This window comes from Garra rufa, chromosome 10, assembly GCF_049309525.1.
Source record: "Garra rufa chromosome 10, GarRuf1.0, whole genome shotgun sequence".
Taxonomy (NCBI): domain Eukaryota; kingdom Metazoa; phylum Chordata; class Actinopteri; order Cypriniformes; family Cyprinidae; genus Garra; species Garra rufa.
Window position 1 is genome coordinate 26,486,060 of NC_133370.1, and position 25,717 is coordinate 26,511,776.

At 37.2% G+C, this 25,717-nt stretch overlaps 1 protein-coding gene across 1 annotated transcript in view; it reads right to left on the minus strand.

The window, feature by feature from the left end:
• slc2a2 (solute carrier family 2 member 2) overlaps nt 1-25,440 on the minus strand; it is a 34,880-nt gene extending 9,440 nt beyond the window's left edge. The window contains exons 1-6 of the mRNA XM_073848337.1: nt 25,308-25,440; nt 6,662-6,757; nt 6,337-6,536; nt 6,059-6,183; nt 3,515-3,630; nt 3,053-3,215 (exon numbers count right to left, since the gene is read on the minus strand). Coding sequence (XP_073704438.1) covers nt 3,053-3,215; nt 3,515-3,630; nt 6,059-6,183; nt 6,337-6,536; nt 6,662-6,757; nt 25,308-25,316 — 709 coding nt within the window. The 5' untranslated portion in view covers nt 25,317-25,440. The remainder of the gene's footprint in view (nt 1-3,052; nt 3,216-3,514; nt 3,631-6,058; nt 6,184-6,336; nt 6,537-6,661; nt 6,758-25,307) is intronic.
• Between the last annotated feature and the right edge of the window lie 277 nt (nt 25,441-25,717).

A 25,717-nucleotide genomic window follows, 5' to 3' on the forward strand; every position in this document is an offset into this window, starting at 1 on the left:
TCAGCCTTTTTAGACCTAGCAGAAGGAAGAGCTGAGAATCATTATTTTGTCTGATTTAAATCCCAACTACAACTATATGGATTCTATTTACACTATGTAAAAATGGGAGTATTTTCTTTGCAATAATTGTAGCTGCATGCTGTTTAAATGTACTACTTAGTGCAAATAGTGGGAGATACAGTTGAAGTCAAAAGTTTACATACACCTTGCATGTTATTTTTAATTAAGTACTGAACTGAATAAGATATTTCACATAAAAGATGTTAACATATAGTCCACAAAAGAAAATAATAGTTAAATATATAAAAATGACCCCGTTCAAAAGTTTACATACACTTGTTTTTTAATATTGTGTTGTTACCTGAATGATCCACAGCTGTGTGTTTTATGTTTGTTTGTTTTTTGTTTGTTTTTTTTCAGTGATAGTTGTTCATGATTCCATTGTTTCTCCTGAACAGTAAAACTGTCTGCTGTTTCTGGAAAAATCCTTCAGGTCTCACAAATTCTTTGTTTTGTTTTTTCAGCATTTTTGTGTATTTTAGCCCTTTCCAACAATGACTGTATGATTTTGACATCCATCTTTATACACTGAGGACAACTGAGGGACTCATATGCAACTATTACAGAAGGTTCAAATGCTCACTAATGCTTCAGAAAGAAACACGATGCATTACCTTTTTGAATTTGAAGATCAGGGTATATTTAACTGATTTTGTCTTCTGGGAAACATGTAACTATCTTCTGTAGCTTCTGAAGGGCAGCACTAAATGAAAAAATATGATATTTAGGCAAAATAAGACAAATGTATTCACCTTCATTCTGTTCAAAAGTTTTCACCCCTGTCCCTTAATGCATTGTTTTTCCTTCTGAAGCATCAGTGAGTGTTTAAACCTTCTGTATAAGTTGCATATGAGTCCCTCAGTTGTCCTCAGTGTGAAAAGATGGATCTCAAAATCATACAGTCATTGTTGGAAAGAGTTCAAATACAGAAAAATGATGAAAAACCAAAGAATTTGTGGGACGTGAAGGACTTTTCTGAAGAACAGCGGTCAGTTTAACTGTTCAGGACAAACAAGGAAGTTCACTAAACAAAAAACACACAGCTGTGGATCATTCAGGTAACAACACAGTATTAAGAATCAAGCGTATGTAAACTTTTGAACAGGGTCATCTATTGTGGACTTTATGTTAATGTCTTTTATCTTATTCAGGTCAGTACTAAATAAAAAATAACATGCATTTTGTATGATCTCTCCTATTTTGGTAAAACAATTAACATTTTGCAGATTCTGCAAGGTGTATGTAAACTTTTGATTTCAACTGTATCTGCACCTCAGCATTGTGGTACATTATGAAACAGTATGTAATAATAATGTATTGAGTGTAAATTATCATTTTTAATAGAATTGTTAAACTGATACTAATTTGAGACAATGAAGCCCTCCCTACACCTACACCTACCCCTAACCTTATCAGATAAACACGTGTGAGGCACATTATTTTCCCTGTTTTTGATTATTTCCTTAATTTTTAGTAAAAATAAATGCCTTTCTGATGTTATATGTGATATGAAAAGGGAGAAGAACGAGTTCGGCAAAATACGGATTCGAATTCAGGTCTCTATGCGCTTTACTACCTCTTGATTATGTCTTTTGTAATGTTGTCTAACCTTACCGCATGTTAGTGGACAAAGTTAGTGGACAAAGTTAGTGTAAATAGCTTCTGAAAATAAGGTGGGCTATTTGCACTTAGTTGCACTTTTTTGAGTGGGTGAATGATACAAACATTGACAACCAATCAAAAGTCAGATGTATAAACATCTGCTTAAAATAAACATTACATTATCATCCTCTGGTGTGAGCTCTAATATCTATATAGTTTTCGCCTTTGGTGCAAAGAGGCTTTTAGAGAGAAGAGAATTAATTTAATTGTAAAACATTACACTATAAGACAATGTTTTAGTACCATGTAAAAAAAATAGAAGAAGAAAGTCTTAATACGAATAAGGTCTCTAATGTTCAATGGGAGCCAACAGGATAAAGGTCCAAATTGCAGTTTCAATGTGGCTTCAAAGGGCACTACACGATTCACAGTCGAGGAATAAGGGTCTTATAGCAAAAAGATCAATAATTTTCTAAAAAAAAAAACACACACACATGATTGCTTGTCTTGCACTAGCTCAACTTAACACATTACGTAGTCATGTTGGAAAGGTCAGGCGTGACATAGATAGAAGTACTGACCCAGTGTTTACAAAGCAAACATGCAAAGAAAATCAAACGCCCTTCACCAAAAGAGGTAAAACAACGATTACCATGACCTTTCCATCATGATTACTTAATGTGTATCACAGATGTGCATCACAGAGCTAGTGCAAGACAAGCATTTCTGGATAAAAAGTATATACATTTTTATTTTTTGAGAAAATGACAGATATTTTCACTAAATAAGACTCATATTGCTCAGCTGGAATTGTGTAGAGCCTTTTGAAGCTGCTGAATCTTGAGGGTAAAATATATATATATATATATATATATATATATATATATATATATATATATATATATATATATATATATATATATGTATATGTTAATCATCTTCATCAATGCAGAAAATGAATGTGGAGAATTTAGATTGACTGTCAGTATTTACTAGAAAATAAATTCTTTTGGCAAACAGTTATCATTAGTAGCCGGCAGTGAAATGCAGGAAATTGAATTTAGTAAGGAGAAAGAACCAGATGGACATTCAGGAAATTGCCTGTTTTATGCAAACTATAATAGCAGCCAGCCAGTAGTCAGTTTTACTCAGTTTTACTTCAATGCTCCTTTCCTTATTCTCATAATACTGACTTGAATCTCACAAAATGTTATTCTTATAGTCCTGGCTTTATTCTTGAAATATAAATACTTTAGCTGTCATAATGAGTCATAATGTTGTGACTTTATTCTCTACACTTTATGACATTTTTCTCATAAAAGGCCTATTATAAAATTTAAATTGGATGTTTAAACAAACAGAAAGTTGTGAGTCACACTTTAGCACATACTCTTGCATGCTTCCTCCACTTTGCCTAGCTTGATGTAGAGGTATCGAGGACTCTCTGGACACATAAACAGCAGCAGACTCTGCAGGACAGCAGGAGCTCCAGAAAGACCCAGCAACACGTGCCACATGTCATCATTTCCCAGCAGGAAATCCAGACCAATGACCTGAACAGAACAAGGACACCTGCACACATCTTACAGATTCTAATCAATCATTTAAAAAAGAATCTAATAATTGAGTGTCTTACTTAAAATACAACTTTTATTACTTGCATATTTATTGAATAGCTTTTTTTTTAATGTTTCAACTGATTAAAACTGATTTTCAATAGAAGGTATTTTATGGTCATGCTCTTTTATTTAATCAAATTAAACATTCAGTTATTATTCAGTTCCCACTATGAACATTTTATCCCTTATATAGTTTATTTGTAGATTATATGTATTATAAAAGCGGCACTCACTTGACTAATAAGGATGCCAACTACAATCGCCAGCTGGTGAAGTGCTCCCATAGCACCTCTGTATTTCACTGGAGAAATCTCTCCAATATACAGCGGCACCAGGCCAGATGACAGACCTATAACATATGTGAACCAGTATGCAGTCAAAACATATTGCATATACATTCACAAAACATATAACAGTGCAAGCATTTAACTTATATATAGAAGTTACATATATTCATTACATCTGCTCAGACGAAAAGTGGTTGTGTTTATGAGTGAACTGTGACTCATTCACTCAACCAATTCATTTAAAATAAGAATAATTTAGGAATGAAGCAAGTGGCTGCCTCGAGTGAGTCATTGAATAATTCACTCAACTGATCAGGAAACAGTGTTGCCAAGTCTGTGATTTTCCACGTCTTGTCCGCGGATTAAAGCAACCCCTTTGGAATGCGAATTGTACCTCGGGAACCCAAATAACATGTATTTTACCCGATATTCGGCATCCTTTCCTATCAAAATGCTTGTTATGGATGCGAAAACACAGAAAATGAACCTGATCTGATTTTATTATGACGGACGATTGTCATAACATGAGGTCGTATTATATTTTTTAACCTGTGAAAATTTCGGATGAAAATTTTGTAGTCAGTGTGCAATGGCTATTAGTCCGAACTTTTTCGTATACGTTTTTTCGGGTTTCTTATATTCGTCATCCTTTCCTATCAAAATGCTTGTTACGGATGAGAAAATGCAGAAAATCAAACCTGATCCAAATTTAATGACAGACAATTTATTTACTTTACCCTGCTGAAAAAAAGCAGCTAAAACCAGCCTAGGCTGGTTGACTGGTCTTAGCTGGTTTAAGCTGGAAGTAGCTGGTTTTAGCTGGTCTCCCAGCCTGGCCAGGCTTGTTTTAGCTGGTGGTCTCCCAGGCTGGGAAAGTGGCCAAAACCCCTCTAAAACCAGCCTGCTGACCAGCTAAAACCAGCCAACCAGCCTAGGCTGGTTTTAACTGTTTTTCAGCACTGATGCCACACAAATCTAATATAAACGTGCAATTTTTCCCCCAGCTGTTTACCTTTACAGACATAACTAACTGTTTTTGTAACTCCTGTGTGTTTTTAACATAAACTTGTGTGTATTTAACAGTTTAAGCGCAATAAGACATGAAAGAGAACTTAGTTTAGTACTCACATGCAGTGTGACAGCCTGAGTTTAGGATGTGTGCGCTCAGAAAACCCGTATCAGAAGTTTAAACTAATATGGCTTTAAAACACATGATTTCAGCACGATAGACATGCTAGTTAAAACCAAACAGATTTTTTAGTATCTGAAGTACGAGCTGTAAAGAGTGCATTTAGGCCACGCCACACCGGGGGGAAAACAATCCAATGCTCTCCATTGACTTTGTATTACGGGAAGCGGACTCCTTGTCATTTCTGACTTATAACAAAAAACAGAACAATGTCTAAAAGCTGCTATGAGACAAGGTGTATAGTAAACAAGCTAAAAAAACACATAGCTACATTTTTATAAGCTGTCGACCCCCAAAAAACGACTGTTTAAGGACACAAGTAGTTGTAGATGTCAGGGTATTTCACGTTCAGTTGGATAATTTCTCCAACAAAAGGAAGGTAAGGAAAAAGTGCACTGACAGTCCAATAAAATTTAGTGTCTCAATATATCTCCTCCTTTCAGGGTGGTAAAAAAAATCCTTTGACATGGTTAAATAATGAATGTTTACTGTCCCTCCAGCAGGCGTAGTTCTCAGAGTAATATGACACGTTGCGCTTTACTTTTGTGTCCTTAAATACTCGTTTTTTTAGGTCGACAGCTTATAAAAACGTAGTTCTATGTTTTAGCTTGTTTACTGTACACCTCGTCACATAGCAGCTTTTAGACATGGTTCTGTTTTTTGTTATAAGTCAGAAATGACAAGGAGGCAGCTTCCCGTAATACAAAGTCAATGGATAGCGTTGGTTTGTTTTCCCCCCGGTGTGGCGTGGCCTAAATGCACTCTTTACAGCTCGTACTTCAGATACTCTGCTAAAAAATCTGTTTGGTTTTAACTAGCATGTCTATCGTGCTGAAATCATGTGTTTTAAAGCCATATTAGTTTAAACTTCTGACACGGGTTTTCTGAGCGCACACATCCTAAATTCAGGCTGTCACATGGCAAGTGAGTACTAAACTAAGTTCTCTTTCGTGTCTTATTGCGCTTAAACTGTTAAATACACACAAGTTTATGTTAAAAACACACAGGAGTTACAAAAACAGTTATGTCTGTAAAGGTAAACAGCCCCCCCCCCCCCCCCAGTGGGCGTGGCCTTCAGATTATGACACGTGGCTCTCTGTCTCTATTCTGGAAAGGGGGCGGGGAGCAGCAGCTCATTTGCATTTTTTGCATTTAAAGAGGCATGCATGAAAACAGCATGTTTCTGCTTCCACTCAAAATAGGCATTTTCAACATGATATAATAAATGATTTGAACATTATTTTGAGCTGAAACTTAACAGACACATTCTGGGGACACCTGAGACTTATGTTGTGTCTTACCACAGTACAGTCCCATGATAGCACGTCCTGCTATCACCATGAGGTAAGGTGTGCCCATCTTAGCCAGGCCCATCAGGAGTCCAGCTGTTATGGCCAGGACATTTATATACAGCATACCTTTGATCCTGTACATCCACAAATATGAGTCACAATCTGCTGAATCTGATCACATAAAACTTTGTTCTTTCCAGATAGCTATTTCTTGCAATAAATATCCTTGAGCTGTTTCCTTTTTATCTTATCATAAATAATAGTTCACAAGTTCACGAATACTCCACCTTCCACGGATGTCGCTAACAAAGCTCACTAGAAAGGAGGACACCATGCCTCCGACGGAGAAGATGGCCACAGACAAGGAATAATACATGACCACAGACGCATCAGTGGGTTCTTCATGTTCTGTGGCGTTTCCTCCTTCTCTGCGGGTCAGTTCTTCATTATAGACACCCAGAGATCTTGCATAGTGCCGTTCAATGACCTTCAGTGACACAGTAACATAATGGCATGACAAATAATGATAGTGAACAATAGATAAATAGATATCATGCCGGCTCTGAATGAAGCTAGGAGTGTGACCGTTGTAATGATGGTGTGATGTCTGACCTTTTGTGGGGCGTTGATGACGCCCAGGCTGTATCCCATCTGCAGAGAGCCAAGCGTAGCTGTGAACACTGCCAGAGCGAGTGTGCCTGTTAACTGCTGTGAGATGGGAAAACATGACGGGTATTAAATTAAGTTTTGGCCTTAAACAAATTAAAGCCTAAAAAGGTCTTAAATGTGACCCTGGACCACAAAAGGGTCAATACATTCACTGAAAGCTGAATAAATACAGTGCCTTGCGAAATTATTCATACCCCTTCATTTTTTTTTTTACATTTTGTTATGTTGCAGCCTTATGTTAAACTACTTCACATTACTTTTTTCCCCACATCAATCTACACTCCCTACTCCATAATGGCAAAGCATTTAAAAAATAGGTTTTTAACATTTGTGCAAATTTATTAAAAATAAAAAACTGAAAAGATCCCGTTGCATAAGTATTCATACCCTTTTCTGGGACACTCGAAATCTAGCTCAGGAGCATTCATATTGCTTCTAGATGTTACTACACTTCGAGTGGAGTTAAACTGTAGCAAATTCATTTGAATGAGTATGATTTCGAAAGGCACACACCTCTCAGAAAAGGTCTAACAGCTGAAAATGCATATCAGAGCAAAAACCAAGTCCTGAGGTCAAGATAACTGCCTGCAGAGCTCAGTGACAGACTTGTGTTAAGGCAATGATCTAGGGAAGAGTTCAGAAAAAAATCTGCTGCATTGAAGGTTCACAGAAGCATGTAGCCTCCATTATCCATAATGGAAGACGATTGGAACAACTAGGACTCTAGAAAATGTCTGCCAGCCCCCATCCAAGCTGACAGAGCTTGAGAGGTGAAAAGGTGAGGCAAAGAATGGCAGATAATTGCCAAATGCAGATGTGCAAAGCTTGTCACATCATACCCAAAAAGACTTGAGGCTGTAAAGGTGCTTCAACTATGTACTGAGTTAAGGGTATGAATACTTATGCAATGTACTTATTTCAGTGTTTTATTTTTAATACATTTGTAAAATTTGCAAATCTGGTTTTGCTTTGTCATTATTATGGTGTATGTTGTGTAAATTGATGTGGGGAAAAACTAATTTAAAGCAGTTTAACATAATGCTGCAACAAAACAAAATGTGAAAAAATGAATACTTTGCAAGGCACTGTAAGCTTTCCATTTTGTTAGGACATGACAATATTTCTCCAAGATACTACTATTTGAAAATCTGGAATCTGAGGGTGCAAAAAAAATCTAAATATTGAGAAAATCACCTTTAAAGTTGTCCAAATGAAGTTCCTAGCAATGCATATTACTAAATAGTAATTCGGTTTTGATATATTATGGTAGGAAATGTTGCAAGCACTGTTTGTTCTCCAAAACATCCTTAAATCAAGATACATTTGCTTCAGATGCAAATTGAACATATGAAGTCTTGTTTTTGTTTTTGTTTATTAAACGAAATTAAATTAATGTGGTGTAAAAACCTGTTTTCCCTTTGCATTGAGTTGAATTTCCTGAACCCCCTGGCAGATATGTGTTCTTGTTCTAAGCATAAACTTACTTCATTTTATCATAAAACATGACTAATGTAATTTTACTTTTCAAGTAAATCTATCTTGATTTAAGAATATTTAGACATTTCCAATGAAAGAAAAAAACTAACAGGTTGGAAGTTATATTTTTAAACTTTTCATTTAGAGAACATATTGACATATTTTGTTCCATTCAATTTCTTTACATGGTCCTAAAAGGATATTACAAAGTCTGCAGAAACCATTAACATAAAACTACCATTTACTCTTGATCAATTCAGAATGTGCACAATCTGCAAAAATGACAATGGTCAATTACATGTTTTTCTCTGAATTATAATTATCATTAGGATCAGAACTTTTTCATAAAAATTGTGAACTAAAAAATAAAGTATACATTTTAATTAAAATTTTTTATCTCACAATTGTGACTTTTTTATGATTTATAATATAAATTAGCAGTTGTGAGTTATGAAGTGATAATTGTGAGATATAAACTCGCAATTCTGAAAAATTAAGTCAGAATTGCGTGATATAAACCCGCAATTGCAAGTAACCTAAAGTCTGAACTGACTTTTTTTTTGAGAGTTTATATCTCACAATTATGACTTTTTTTCTCAGAATTGCAAGTTTATATCTCACAATTATTACTTTATAACTCTGTAACTCTTTATAACTGCTAGTTTATATTATAAAACAGAAAAAAGTCAGAATTGTGAGATGTGAACTCGCAATTATGAGAAAAAAAGTTTGTGAGATAAACCTTATAAAATTATCCAGTTTGGCTTCTATAAAAACATTAAAATATATACTTCATTTTTTTAGTTCACAAATATTTTTATAAAAAAGTCAGACTTAAAACGCAATAGAAAATTAAGTCAGAATTGTGATATATAATCTCGCAATTTTGAGAACAATTTTCTCCCTTAAAACTGGATTTTATAACTCGCAATTGAATGTTTTAATCGCAAAGTTGAGATAAAAATCTGAATTTCGAGTTTGAATCACAATTCTACAAAGAAAAAAAAAAAGTCAAAATAGTGAGATAAAAAGTCAAACTAAACTTTTAATTTTTTATTCAGTGGCTGAAATGGACTTCCATAAATTTAGCTCTTTGTGTTCTAAGTATAATTGAGATTATGTTATTACAAAATGAATGTTAACATATCTGAAATATAATTACCTGTATTATATGTATTTTGTGCAGTCAAGTACATGAGTAATACCTGGGTAAACAGAACTAAAGCTCTTGATGTTCTGAAAATCTCTAGTAATGCTAATTAGCATAACACAATACTACAATTATGCACTATAGTAACATCAATAACAATGTGCAATTACAAACATACACAGTTTATTAATATTACTAACTTTTTACACTGCCATTCAAAAGTTTGGGATCAGCAGGGTTTTTGTTTTTTTAAAGAGATCTTTTCTGTTCATCAAGGCTACATTTGTTAGATTTAAAAAAAAAAAAAAAAAAAAAAAAGAAAAAAACTGTAATATTGTGAAATATTATTGTTATTTAAAATAGTGGTTTTCTATTTCAATACTATTTAAAATAGAATTTGTTCCTGTGATGCAAAGCAGAATTTTCAGCATCAGTACTCCAGTCTTCAGTGTCACATGATCCTTCAGAGATCATTCTAATAATTCTAACAGTTGTGCTGCTTAATATTTTTCTGGAACCTGAGATACTCATTTCAGGTTTCTTTGATGAATAAAAGTATATTAAGTATAGATCAGTATTTATTTAAAACGGATATCTTTTGTAACAATACACTACCGTCTTTCTTTAACAGAAATTATTACTTTTAATTCAGCAAGGATGTGTTAAATTGATATAAAGCAACAGCAAAGGCTTATATTGTTAGAAAGGATTTCTACTTTAAATAAATGCTGTTCTTTTTAAATTGTATTCATCAAAGAATCCTCAAAAAAGCATCATAGGCACAGTAGCATCACAACAGTTTCCAACATTGATAATAAATCAGCATAATAGGATGATTTATGGAGGATCATCCCAGCCAACATTTGTATGTGGGGCCCATGTGGGTTTGAAATGGGCTGAAAAATGGGCCCCATGTAGGATTGTCCGCGGGTTCCATAATGGCCCTATGTTAATTGCCCACATGGATATCATATAGGATTGCACTCGCCACTAGGTGGGACCTAACTGGGCAACATGCACAAGACCCACATGGGTCCCAGCTTTAACCCAGCTAAGTTTTATATGTGGGGCCAATGTGGGTCTTAAATGGGCTGAAAAATGGGCTCTATATGGGATTGTCCGCGGGTTCCATAATGGCCCCATGTTAACTGCCCACATGGATTTCATATAGGACTACACTTGCAGCTAGGTGGGACCTAACTGGGCAACATGCACAAGACCCACATGGGTCCCAGCTTTAAACCAGCTAAGTTTTATATGTGGGGCCAATGTGGGTCTTAAGTGGGCTGAAAAATGGGCTCTATATGGGATTGTCCGCGGGTTCCATAATGGCCCCATGTTAACTGCCCACATGGATTTCATATAGGACTACAATTGCCGCTAGGTGGGACCTAACTGGGCAACATGCTTAAGACCCACATCGGTCCCAGCTTTAAACCAGCTAAGTTTTATATGTGGGGCCAATGTGGGTTTTAAATGGGCTGAAAAATGGGCTCTATATGGGATTGTCCGCGGGTTCCATAATGGCCCCATGTTAACTGCCCACATGGATTTCATATAGGACTACACTTGCCGCTAAGTGGGACCTAACTGGGCAACATGCTTAAGACCCACATGGGTCCCAGCTTTAAACCAGCTAAGTTTTATATGTGGGGCCAATGTGGGTTTTAAATGGGCTGAAAAATGGGCTCTATATGGGATTGTCCGCGGGTTCCATAATGGCCCCATGTTAACTGCCCACATGGATTTCATATAGGACTACACTTGCCGCTAGGTGGGACCTAACTGGGCAACATGCTTAAGACCCACATGGGTCCCAGCTTTAAACCAGCTAAGTTTTATATGTGGGGCCAATGTGGGTTTTAAATGGGCTGAAAAATGGGCTCTATATGGGATTGTCCGCGGGTTCCATAATGGCCCCATGTTAACTGCCCACATGGATTTCATATAGGACTACACTTGCCACTAGGTGGGACCTAACTGGGCAACATGCACAAGACCCACATCGGTCCCAGCTTTAACCCAGCTAAGTTTTGTATGTAGGGCCAATGTGGGTCTTAAATGGGCTGAAAAATGGGCTCTATATGGGATTGTCCGCGGGTTCCATAATGGCCCCATGTTAACTGCCCACATGGATTTCATATAGGACTACACTTGCCACTAGGTGGGACCTAACTGGGCAACATGCACAAGACCCACATCGGTCCCAGCTTTAACCCAGCTAAGTTTTGTATGTGGGGCCAATGTGGGTTTTAAATGGGCTGAAAAATGGGCTCTATATGGGATTGTCCGCGGGTTCCATAATGGCCCCATGTTAACGGCCCACATGGATTTCAAATTAGATTGCACTTGCCACTAGGTGGGACCCAACTGGGCAACATGCGCAAGACCCATCTTGTTCCCAGATTTGGGTACTACAAGGTTACGACATGGGCTGAAATACGGGCTGTAACTGGGATTGTCCATGGGTTCCATGCTGGCCCCAGCAACTTATGCATGGGGCCAAGCTAGCAATCATCTGGGTTCCATCTAAAATAATATCAACACCACACAAATAAATTTTTAAGGATTAAAGCACACAGTGAGATTAAAATATTTTCAAATTTAAATTTTATTGAAGACACACAAGGACAGCATTTAAATAAGCAGATTAATGTCAGATTAAAGGAATAGTTCACTAAAAAAAAATTAAAATTTGATGTTCATTTGCTTACTCTGAGGGGATCCAAGATGTAGGTGACTTTGTTTCTTAGTAAAACACAAACAAAGATTTTTAACTGAAACCATTGCAGTCTGTCAGTCATATAATGGCAGTCAATAGTTACCAAATCATTAAGAGTCAAAAAAAAAACATGCACAGACAAAACCAAATTAAACACTGTGGCTTGAGACGATGCATTGAGGTCTTGAGACACATAACGATGGGTCTGTACATGTAACTGAACAGCATTTATATCATTATTAAACTCTGATCCACCGGAACATTCAGGTGTATGGAGCATAGGGGTGGGCGATATGACCTAAAATTAATATCACGGTATTTTTCATCTTTTGAACGGTGACGGTATAATATCACGGTATTACTTTTTTTGGTACATTTTGGGAGGAGTAGCCTGTCCTGTCCCTTTAGTATGTGAATACAGTTAATATTTTTTATAATATAATAAGTAAATGGTATGTATCCTTATCAAAAAGAGACATGGGAGAGTATTATCCATTCTCAACATATTTATTTTGCAAAAAACCTAAAGATCTTACTTAGTGTACAACAAAACACAAATTATTTTTTATTGAAATTTAATTTCTGCAATATATAAAACCTTTAAATAACTGGGGGAAATCAACCCATAGCAACAGTTTAAAAGTAGACCAATTCTGTGGGGAAAAACGCGGACTTGGCAACCCTGCATCCAACACCAGCTGCTGGAGTTAATGTCATTGTACACATGAGTACGAAATTTTCGTCCGAGATTTTTGCACGTTAAAAAAAATACAGGTTATGTTAATCGAGTTTACACACTGCCTCTGAAACTTTCGTCCGTCATAAAAAAATTCGGATCGTGTTTGATTTTCTGCATGTTCGCATCCATAATAAGCATTTTGATAAGGATGGCGAATATGAGAAAACAAACAAAACAAAACAAAAAAAACGCATAAGAAAATCGGACTCAGTGTACAATGACCTTTAGATTTGAATGATCACGGGTCGAAAGTAAAGAGAGATGACAAAAACAGACTGGAGAATTTGCTGTAATCTTGTACTCACTGACAAATATCTATTATAAGATGTGCTGCCCCCTTTACACAGAGTGTGCGTTATCGCAAAATCGTAAGTAAAAGTAAAAACAGCGCGAGCACTCAGTTAAAAGCGATTTCTATACCCTGCATATTGAAAGTGCGAAAATTATATACAATATTAGTTCGCCTCGCGCCCGCTCAATTTGTGATCCGCTGTGTAAATCCTTCGGCTGGCCGACCTGGAAAAGTCCGCCTCTGGTATAGGCTACAGGCCCGACCTTTCTCTTCCACGATGTTTCACCAGTCGTTTAATGGCCACTCCCCTTTTACCTACCACCTGCAAAGCTGATACGAATATGTTTTACTTTTTTATTTACAACAAGATATATAGTATAAGGTCAGGTATTCAGACCACAACTGAACGTTTGAAGAAAATGTAATGCCTTATTATTTAGAATTAGCTATTATTGATTTAAATGCAGCCGTTCGAGGCACATAATTGATTTATTACGGTATTGACGGTATTAGAAAATCCATGTCGTTGCGCAATGTCACACCAGTGCTGACTATGACACCGGTGTACCGCCCACCCCTAATGGAGCATGTTCACAGTAGCTGACGTGTGGTGCATCAACATGCTCTGGCAATGTAGTCAAAAGTTTGTCTTTGTAGGTGAAAAGTCAATACTCCCAGATGAGTTCACACAAGGAAATGTAATCTTTTAGTTTTTAATCGGTTACCAGAATTTGTATAAGCACAAGTAATTACCATTTTGATAAGCCAATATGCTCATGTAAACAATGAGTGACGTATACGCGTGATAGATCACACACGGACTGGGTGAACATTCTCAGGACAGTAGAACGTTCCGGTGGATCAGAGGTAAATAATAATATAAATACTGTTCAGTTTTTTGCACAGACCGATCGTTTTATGTCTTAAAGGGATAGTTCACCCAAAAATGAAAATGTGATGTTTATCAGCTTACCCCCAGGGCATCCAAGATGTAGGTGACTTTGTTTGTAGTCTGTCAGCCATATGATGGCAGTGGATGGGCACGAACCTTTAAAAGTGAAAAAAAAAAAAAAAAAACATGCACAGACAAATCCAAATTACACCCTGCGGCTCGTGACGATACATTGATGTCCTAAGACACGAAACGATCGTTTTTTTATGAGAAACTGAACAGTATTTATATAATTTTTTACCTTTGATACACAGCCACGTCTAACTGTCCTGAGCACGAACTCATCATCCGGCTCGTTACATGTGTACGCGTTCTGGCGTAGTATACGTAAATGCCGGAAGTCATCTATCCCGTGTGTATGACACTCATTGTTTACACAGTGCACAGAGATTTTGTGTATAGCGGCTATTCAAAATGGTAATTACTTGCATTTATCCTGATTGTTCAAACCGATTGAAAGCTAAAAATTACGTTTGCGCAAACTCATCCAGGACTGCTGACTGTTCACCGATTTCCCCTTACGACGTTTGCGTATACTACGCCAGTGAGCGTACACATGAAATGAGCCGGAGGTTGAGCTCACACTCAGGACAGATGGACGTGGCTGTGTATCAAAGGTAAAAAATTATATAAATACTGTTCAGTTTCTCACAAAAAAAACACTATTGTTTTGTGTCTTAGGACATCAATGTATCGTCATGAGACGCAGGGTGTAATTTGGATTTGTCTGTGCATGTTTTTTTTTTTTACTTTTAAAGGTAAAACCAAGCACTAAGCCCATCCACTGTTATTATGTGGCTGACAGACTGCAAGGGTTTGAGTTAAATATCTGAAGAAACAAAGTCACCTACATCTTGGATGCCCTGTGTGTTTAGTTTTTTTTTGTTTTTGGTAAAAAGATTTGGTAACCACTGACTGTCCTTTAAAGAGCATCTCTTCAAAGTTATAAACCTACTTGTTCAAAATAATGTAAAAGTTAATACTTTTTTTAACCTGTATTTGACCTAATATTTACTGAAACCTTCAAACATTTGAACAGGAAATAAATGGGAAACAATTAGAAGCATCAGCAACGATACATTTGTGCTTACAGTGCAGACAGTCACTTGTGCATTCTAGACATCCTCTGTACTCCTCCGTCTCTTGTTCCAATTTTGAGAGATCCCCATCAGCTTCTTGCCAATCATTTCAGCTTTCTTAAGAACCTCTGCAAAACAAATTTGTTTAAATATACTGAATATGCAAGATCAAATTACAAATAGCATTTTTGTGCTTGACTGAATTAGGCTAATGCTTAAAATGAAAATAATTTTGTCAAAAAGATGACATAAAATAAGGAAACTGCCCTCACCTACAGAAAGGAAAACAACAGAGTAAAAAACAAGCTGTACAGATTCTATTCCAATAGACAGGTTTTCTAGGATGTGTTTAGTAAATTGTTAAAAAAAATGTAACTTACATGTTAAAACAACATATTAAAGAAAAACAACTATTACTCAGGATAATACTAAAAATAATAATAATTATAAAAATAATTCTAAATTGTCATAGAATTGGAGTGTCATTGGAGGGGCATTAGGGAAATCAATAGAGAATTACTGTTCATTCATTCAAACTAATCTAATTAAATTTTTTATTGATAAAATCAGTTTATGAAGCATAAATATGCAATGTGTTTTAAAGGACCACTTCAATTATTGTTATGAGTTAACCATTTAGAAAATAATAATAATAATAATAACAACAAAAATGATAATACATTTTTTTATCAAGACTTTGTCATTTTACTATTAGGCAGATTCTCGCATTTATATTCTATGTCCATGGATGGAATCGACCAACAAAATAATGCTTAAAGGGATAGTTCACCCAAAAATGAAAATTTGTTTATCTGCTTACCCCCAATGCATCCAAGATGTAGGTGACTTTGTTTCCTAAGAAAAACACAAACAGAGATTTTTAACGAAAACCGGTGCAGTCTGCCAGCCTTATCATGGACGTGGATGGGCACCAAACCTTTAAAAGTAAACAAAAACATGCACAGACAAATCCAAATTACACCCTGCGGCTTGTGACGATACATTGATGTCTTAAGACACGAAAAGATCGTTTTTTGCGAGAAACTGAACAGTATTTATATCATTTTTTACCTTTGATACACAGCCACGTCCATCTGTCCTGAGCACGAGTTTGGCATCAGTTACGTTACATGTGCTCGCGCTCAGGCGAAGAATACGCAAACGCCGTAAGGGGAAATCAGTACAAGTCCCGGATGAGTTTTAAATCGGTTTGAACAATCAGGATACGCGCAAGTAATTACCATTTTGAATAGCCGCTATAGCCACAATCTCTGAGCACTGTGGAAACAATGAGTGTTGTATTCATGCGACAGATCGCTTCCGATGTTTGTGTATACTATGCCAGAGCGCTACACGAATAACGATCCGGATGATGAGCCCGTGCTCAGGACAGATGGACATGGCTGTGTATCAAAGGTAAAAAATGATATAAAAACTGTTCAGTTTCTAACAAAAATCGATCGTTTCGTGTCTTAGGACATCAATGTATCCTCACGAGTCGCAGGGTATAATTTGGATTTGTCTGTGCATGTTTTTGTTTACTTTTAAAGGTTTGGTGCCCATCCACGTCCATGATAAGGCTGGCAGACCGCACCAGTTTTCGTTAAAAATCTTCGTTTGTGTTTTTCTGAGGAAACAAAGTCACCTACATCTTGGATGCATTTGGGGTAAGCAGATAAACATCAAATTTTCATTTTTGGGTGAACTATCCCTTTTAAGTATTTTTTATTATTATTAATATTATTAATGCTGATGATTTATGAGTGATTTAAAATAGAAATTTTAAAATATTCTTCTTTGTGCCGTTGGAAAACAACTGAGTTGATCACAAATTTGGACCATTCTTAAATTTCCAGGATGGATCGACTTAAGGGTTACAGTTTTAATAACATAAGTTAGAGCTCTTAGATAAACTAAAATACTAAAACTTTTTTTTTTTTTTTTACTACCTGAAGATTTAACAAAAAAATATATAATAAAAAATAAAATAACACGTAATTGTAGGTTCTGGCAAATTAATTTTTAGAGTCAATTTAGAATTTAAATCATTACACATAATTCAGAATCCTAACTGCACACTGTATTAAGTAAATTATGTAAAAACAAATTTAAATAGGACATAAAAGTAAATTAAAAAGTACATTTTATTAAATTACATCAAATCAAAACTTTGCAAATAGTTAATAAATCCATACCAGAAGTTCTAGTGGAGTGTAGCAGATAAAGAAGAGCCCTCCACTATATTGCCAGTAATCAGCTGAATCCTCAGTCGGTCTGGGGTGGGCTGATAAGTCCTTAAAAATAAAGATTTCACTTTTAAAATTCTTTTGAACTCTTATACAAAATGTTTTTCAATCGTACCAACATTTGCCACTATAAATCATTCAGAAAACATGAACAGTCAGCTTTGAGACTGTTAGTTATTATATAATTAAAAATGTAAGAATATGCCTAACTCATGGCAATCCAAAAAGAAAAAATGTGAATCCCCAAAAAGACACTGGATTCACAACAATAGACTCTTTTTATAAATGTATCAAAACAAGGTAAACACAATTGTAGCTTAAAAATTTGTGCACCCAAATCAAACCAAAACTTAACATAATTTTACCTGCAGCTGCATTTATCCAGACCCATTTAAGGCTCATGAAGGACTCATAATATTTTTTGTAGTGAAACAACTAAAGGACTGATGATGGTAGCATGTTCTCCGTATTTGTTATCTCAGATGAAGAAAGACAAAAGAATAAAAAAGTTAGTCATATTGATAATCAGTGGGGCAAATGTCTTACAAATGTATTTTTGATTATGAGAAGAACCATACTTTTATATTTTAATCCCATGAAAGATTTAGAATCAAAGATTAAAAATAATGTTATTGGTAGCAGTTTGTGTTTTATACTGTAGTTAGATTCCTGTGTTTCCGAGCTTTAATAGCACTTTCATCACTGTACTCATTGCTCCTTCTCATGCATTGCGTTTAAATTAGCTGACAACATTCGTAGCCTATCTATAACACATAGCAATATCAGGGGCTACAAATACGTGCTAATATGCTAATCGCGATTAGCATCTGGTGTAACATCTTTGATGAAGCATAGATGCAAGTCATAGTGCGTCTGTTACCTCATGTGGAATTTACACAGAAAGAACATAAAGCTAGAAAGACTGAAATATGTTCCCTTACCTGATATCAGCAATCTGCTTGCAGGACCTCACAGATCCAGTCCGGTCTTCCTCTGTGTTCACATTCCAGCTTTTGTTCTCCACATGTCACAACGCGAGTTAATTTAAAATAAAAATGTAACAAACTAACGTATTTTCAAACTTGACCAGTAAAGGCGCGCACAGCTGTCATTGGCCAGTTACTTGTCAGATGGCAGTCAGCTTAACCAATCATGATCCCTCCAGCAAGGTTATACAACCAGCGTGGTAATGGCAAGATAAAGATTTTTTTAAAGAAATATGTGTGTTTAGTGTTATTTGTAGGCTGTATTATTTTAATAGTTGTTCAAAAATTGTTTTCAGTGTATGAAATAAAAATGCAGTTGTAGCCATTCACAAAATTGTAGGTCCACAAAATCAAAACAAAGATATTGATTCAAAATACATACACTATATAGCCAAAAGTACCCTTCTAATGAACAGGTTTGACTACTTTAGTAATTTCCATGAGTACAAATCTTAATGTTTAAGCATAAAATTATATTCTAGGGAATTAATTTTAATAGCAACAGTTTTAACATAACAATGCCTTTGTGTATAAGGCAAGGTTCAAATTGAAATGATTGATTCAGTCAGTGTGGAAGAACTTGACTGGTCTGCATAAAGCCAAGTCTTAATCCCAGTTGAACACCTCGGTGTGACTTTAAATGCAGACATTGAGCCAAAAAGTTATCACCAAACACCAATGACTTGTACATATCGGTACAGTCATTTTGGACAAATCCAAAACTTTTTCAACAGAGATGGAAATACAATTTTTAAATAGGCTACATTAATTATGTTCCCATTTTTGTTGCCACAGTTTTAGAAGTGCCTATTTCTGTTTTAAAGAAGGGGTGTCCTAATACTTTTGTCCATGTGGTGTTTGTACAAGTCATTGGTGTTTGGCGATGAGTTTTTGGCTCAAGGTCATTTAAAAATCAGTCCAGAGGTGTTCAACTGGGATTAGGACTTGGCTTTATGCAGACCAGTCAAGTTCTTCCACACTGACTGAATCAGTCATTTCGGCTTGAACCTTGCCTTATACACAAAGGCATTGTCATCTTACAATTGAAGAGGCTCCTGTCCAAACTGTTGCTATAAAATTAGAAGCACACAATTCCCTATAATATCATTTTATGCTTAAACATTAAGTTTGTTCTAATGGAAATTACTAAAGTAGTCAAACCTGTTCATTAGAAGGGAGAAAATACTGGCAATAGTGTATCATGTAAAAAAAAAAAATCAACTTTGATTTACAAGTATTTTTGTTAACCCTTTTCAATCATTTAGCAAACCATTTTATAACTTTGATGGTTTGTCATGTGCTGGGACATAAAATAAAAAAAAGCTAATGATACATTTCAGAAACATAAAATTCCATAATATCTTTCTTTACTTGGGCTATTTTATTATATGAACTGATGACCTTACAAAATTTAAAAGAATATCTCTAGAAATGCATTTGTCACTCCGACTGACCATAAAACTGGGGGAGTTTCACTAAATCAGGGCACATGACAAGCTGCTAGAGGGTTTGATTTCTTCTACCCGTCTCAAAGCGATTACAATCCAAATATGTTATCCCATTATTTAGAGATAATTAGTAATCTCTAACCTTTTCATTAAAGTGCACAGTTTTCCTTATTTTTTTCTTATATAAAAACATCTATTGTGATAAGCATTGTGCTGTAACTCACAAAATCAGACCACTAAAAACTGACACTTTGAATATGTAATGTCCTATGAGTGTACAGGTCATTTGCCCAATTTCAGATATCAAAAGACATGTGCTATGCAGGACATTTTTGACCACACCCAGGTTTGACCTGGTTTGCCTGTACCAGCTGGGTTCTTCAGCTCCAAAATTCTGCTATCATTACCTCACCTTAAGTTGTACTAAACCTGTATTAATTTTTTCTGTGTAATAAAAACAATATACACAAATATTTTGGGAAATTATCTTAACAAAAAGTTTCTGGCCCCCAATGACTTCCATAGCCTTTTTATTTATTAATTTTTATTTCCCAAGATGTGTCCAGCAACTGGCTTCCAACATTCTTTAAAATAACTATTTCAAAAATAATTTAGATAATGTTCAACAGAAGAAAGACTTCATGCAGGTTTTGAACAGAGAATGAGCAAATGACGACAGAATTGTGACGATTGTCTTGCTGAGTTTAGTTCTAACTCTAACCAAACACGGCTCTAACCAAAAGCTAATCATAATGCTCCAAACTATTTGTAAATTAGACACAGTCATGTTTGATTAGGGTTAGAATCATATTTGGTTTGGCCAAGAGGACCCCATGTCCCTTATGAAAATTTATAATGGTTTTACAATGAAAAAAAAATATAAGTATTGTAGTTATTTTTTGGTAACTATCAATTAACTATGTGGGTACCAATTTGGCCCCATGTGGGCTCCCTATATGGGACTGATTGTGTTTGCCCATGCCAAACCCATATGGTTTATGAAACCGGGCCCCATATGTGTTTCCCAGTTTTGAACCCATATAGACGTTAACTATCTGGGTACTACATTGGCCCCATGTAGGCAGACTGTATGGGATTGATTGAGTTTGCCCATGCCAAACCCATATGGTTTATCAAAGCGGGCCCCATATGTGTTTCCCCATTCTGAACCCATATAGACGTTAACTATCTGGGTACTACATTGGCCCCATGTAGGCAGACTGTATGGGACTGATTGAGTTTGCCCATGCCAAACCCATATGGTTTATCAAAGCGGGCCCCATATGTGTTTCCCCATTCTGAACCCATATAGACGTTAACTATCTGGGTACTACATTGGCCCCATGTAGGCAGACTGTATGGGACTGATTGAGTTTGCCCATGCCAAACCCTTTTGGTTTATCAAACCGGGCCCCATATGTGTTTCCCCATTCTGAACCCATATAGACATTAACTATCTGGGTACTACATTGGCCCCATGTAGGCAGCCTGTATGGGACTGATTGAGTTTGCCCATGCCAAACCCATATGGTTTATCAAAGCGGGCCCCATATGTGTTTCCCCATTCTGAACCCATATAGACGTTAACTATCTGGGTACTACATTGGCCCCATGTAGGCAGACTGTATGGGACTGATTGAGTTTGCCCATGCCAAACCCTTTTGGTTTATCAAACCGGGCCCCATATGTGTTTCCCCATTCTGAACCCATATAGACATTAACTATCTGGGTACTACATTGGCCCCATGTAGGCAGACTGTATGGGATTTATTGAGTTTGCCCATTCCAAACCCATATGGTTTATCAAAGTGGGCCCCATATGTGTTTCCCCATTCTGAACCCATATAGACGTTAACTATCTGAGTACTACCTTGGCCCCATGTAGGCAGCCTGTATGGGATTGATTGAGTTTGCCCATGCCAAACCCATATGGTTTATCAAAGTGGGCCCCATATGTGTTTCCCCATTCTGAACCCATATAGACGTTAACCCTCTGAGTACTACCTTGGCCCCATGTAGGCAGCCTGTATGGGATTGATTGAGTTTGCCCATGCCAAACCCATATGGTTTATCAAACCGGGCCCCATATGTGTTTCCCCATTCTGAATCCATGTAGACGTTAACTATCTGGGTACTACCTTGGCCCCATGTAGGCAGCCTATATGGGATTGATTGAGTTTACCCATGCCAAACCCATATGGTTTATCAACGTGGGCCCCATATGTGTTTCTCCGTTTTGAACCCATATAGATGGTAACTGTCTGGGTACTACATTGGCCCCATGTAGGCAGACTGTATGGGATTAATTTGAGTTTGCCCATGCCAAACCCAGATGGTTTATCAACGTGGGCCCCATATGTGTTTCCCCTTTCTGAACCCATATAGACGTTAACTATCTGAGTACTACCTTGGCCCCATGTAGGCAGCCTGTATGGGATTGATTGAGTTTGCCCATGCCAAACCCATATGGTTTATCAAACCGGGCCCCATATGTTTTTCCCCATTCTGAACCCATATAGACGTTAACTATCTGGGTACTACATTGGCCCCATGTAGGCAGACTGTATGGGACTGATTGTGTTTGCCCATGCCAAACCCTTTTGGTTTATCAAACCGGGCCCCATGTGTGTTTCCCCATTCTGAACCCATATAGACGTTAACTATCTGGGTACTACATTGGCCCCATGTAGGAAGACTGTATGGGATTGATTGAGTTTGCCCATGCCAAACCCATATGGTTTATCAAAGTGGGCCCCATATGTGTTTCCCCATTCTGAACCCATATAGACGTTAACTATCTGGGTACTACATTGGCCCCATGTAGGCAGACTGTATGGGATTGATTGAGTTTGCCCATTCCAAACCCATATGGTTTATCGAAGTGGGCCCCATATGTGTTTCCCCATTCTGAACCCATATAGACGTTAACTATCTGAGTACTACCTTGGCCCCATGTAGGCAGCCTGTATGGGATTGATTGAGTTTGCCCATGCCAAACCCATATGGTTTATCAAACCGGGCCCCATATGTGTTTCCCCATTCTGAACCCATATAGACGTTAACTATCTGGGTACTACCTTGGCCCCATGTAGGCAGCCTATATGGGACTGATTGTGTTTGCCCATGCCAAACCCATATGGGTTATCAAAGTGGGCCCCATATGTGTTTCCCCGTTTTGAACCCATATAGATGGTAACTATCTGGGTACTACATTGGCCCCATGTAGGCAGACTGTATGGGATTGATTGAGTTTGCCCATGCCAAACCCATATGGTTTATCAAAGTGGGCCCCATATGTGTTTCCCCTTTCTGAACCCATATAGACGTTAACTATCTGAGTACTACCTTGGCCCCATGTAGGCAGCCTGTATGGGATTGATTGAGTTTGCCCATGCCAAACCCATATGGTTTATCAAACCGGGCCCCATATGTTTTTCCCCATTCTGAACCCATATAGACGTTAACTATCTGGGTACTACCTTGGCCCCATGTAGGCAGCCTATATGGGATTGATTGAGTTTACCCATGCCAAACCCATATGGTTTATCAACGTGGGCCCCATATGTGTTTCCCCGTTTTGAACCCATATAGATGGTAACTATGTGGGTACTACATTGGCCCCATCTAGGCAGCCTGTATGGGATTGATTGAGTTTGCCCATGCCAAACCCATGTGGGTTATCAAAGTGGGCCCCATATGTGTTTCCCCGTTTTGAACCCATATAGATGGTAACTGTCTGGGTACTACATTGGCCCCATCTAGGCAGCCTGTATGGGATTGATTGAGTTTGCCCATGCCAAACCCATATGGGTTATCAAAGTGCGCCCCATATGTGTTTCCCCGTTTTGAACCCATATAGATGGTAACTATGTGGGTACTACATTGGCCCCATCTAGGCAGCCTGTATGGGATTGATTGAGTTTGCCCATGCCAAACCCATATGGGTTATCAAAGTGGGCCCCATATGTGTTTCCCCGTCTTGAACCCATATAGATGGTAACTATCTGGGTACTACATTGGCCCCATCTAGGCAGCCTGTATGGGATTGATTGAGTTTGCCCATGCCAAACCCATATGGGTTATCAAAGTGCGCCCCATATGTGTTTCCCCGTTTTGAACCCATATAGATGGTAACTATCTGGGTACTACATTGGCCCCATCTAGGCAGCATGTATGGGATTGATTGAGTTTGCCCATGCCAAACCCATTTGGTTTATCAAACCGGGCCCCATATGTGTTTCCCCATTCTGAACCCATATAGACGTTAACTATCTGGGTACTACCTTGGCCCCATGTAGGCAGCCTATATGGGATTGTTTGAGGTTACCCATGCCAAACCAATATGGTTTATCAAAGTGGGCCCCATATGTGTTTCCCCATTTTGAACCCATATAGATGGTAACTATCTGGGTACTACATTGGCCCCATCCAGGCAGCCTGTATGGGATTGATTGAGTTTGCCCATGCCAAACCCATATGGTTCATCAAAGCGGGCCCCGTATGTGTTTCCCCATTCTTAAACCATATAGACGGTAACTATATGGGTACTACCTTGGCCCCATGTAGGCAGCCTGTATGGGATTGATTGAGTTTGCCCATGACTGACCCATATGTTAAACCCATATGGGCCCCACTTGTATAGACCATTTTGAGCCCATATGCTCATTGCTCATTAGTGACCCAGCTGGGACCCACATGGGGAGCCCACCTCTTTTGACCCATGTGGGACCTACTTAGCTACCTCAAGTGGGCCCCAGATAAGATGCCCATTTTGGGACCATGCCCACTTGGTACCCAAATAGCCCAAGCATAAACCATGTGGGCCCCACATATGCATGTTGGCTGGGATATGACACTGAAAACTAGAGTAATGGCTGATAAAAATTCAGCTTTGCATAACAGAAATAAATAACATTATAAAGTATATTACAATAGAAAACTTATTTTAAATAGCAATAATATCTCAATTTTTTCTGTGTTTTTAATCAAATAAAGGCCCCCTCAATCAGCATAAGAGACTTCTTGTAAACAAACAAAAAAAACAAAAAAAACAAATCTTACTGATCCCAAACTTCTGAATAGCAGTGTATGTAAATACAGTTTAGTGAATAAACAGTCATACAAACAGATTGCCAATTCGTCTTAAACTGTTTGTTTTATACACATAAAAAAAGTATCTCCTCTCTAGACGTGTTGGTTATTCAGTTGTAAATTTACAACTAAATGGGTGTATGTTTTGTCAAATCACAGTAACATTAATGATAAACCCACAGCATGAACACCTGCGTTCACTATTCTGCATATCAATATCATCTCTGCTCTAATTCGTACCAGAGTAAAACAACGTTTTCAACTCTCCACAAAAAAAAAAAAAAAAACTAATTTTGAATTCAACATGCAAAGCTAAATAACAGTTTCACACCATCGTCAACCAGTTACTTATCATTCAGAGGCAAATCAAACATACATATAAATAAATAAATAAACAAATCAATTTACCTTCTCCATTTTGGTATGAAGTGTCAGCAAAGCCGCTCTTGGTTGTTAATAGTGGCTCCAAGGTTCTTGCTGCTTTCCCAATAGCCAGTAAATGATCAATCCTGTCACTGCAGGATCATGCTGCACATGTGTGCAGTGCTAAAGACCTTCTGCCCTGATCTGCTAATGATGTTCATGTATCACTGTTTCGCTGTTTATATGCTGCTTCAGGACAATCATCTTCCTACTGGATACTAGATTATTATTTCACTCTTCAGTGTGGTCAAAAAAAATTGACATGACTTTATATATCTTTCTAAAGGTCTATTAATGTGTATGATGCAAATACCATTTAGTGCTTTATTTTTTTTTAATGGCATAACAAAGCGTTTGGATAAGACGTTACGTGCTTGAGCAAGAAGAGTTAATGT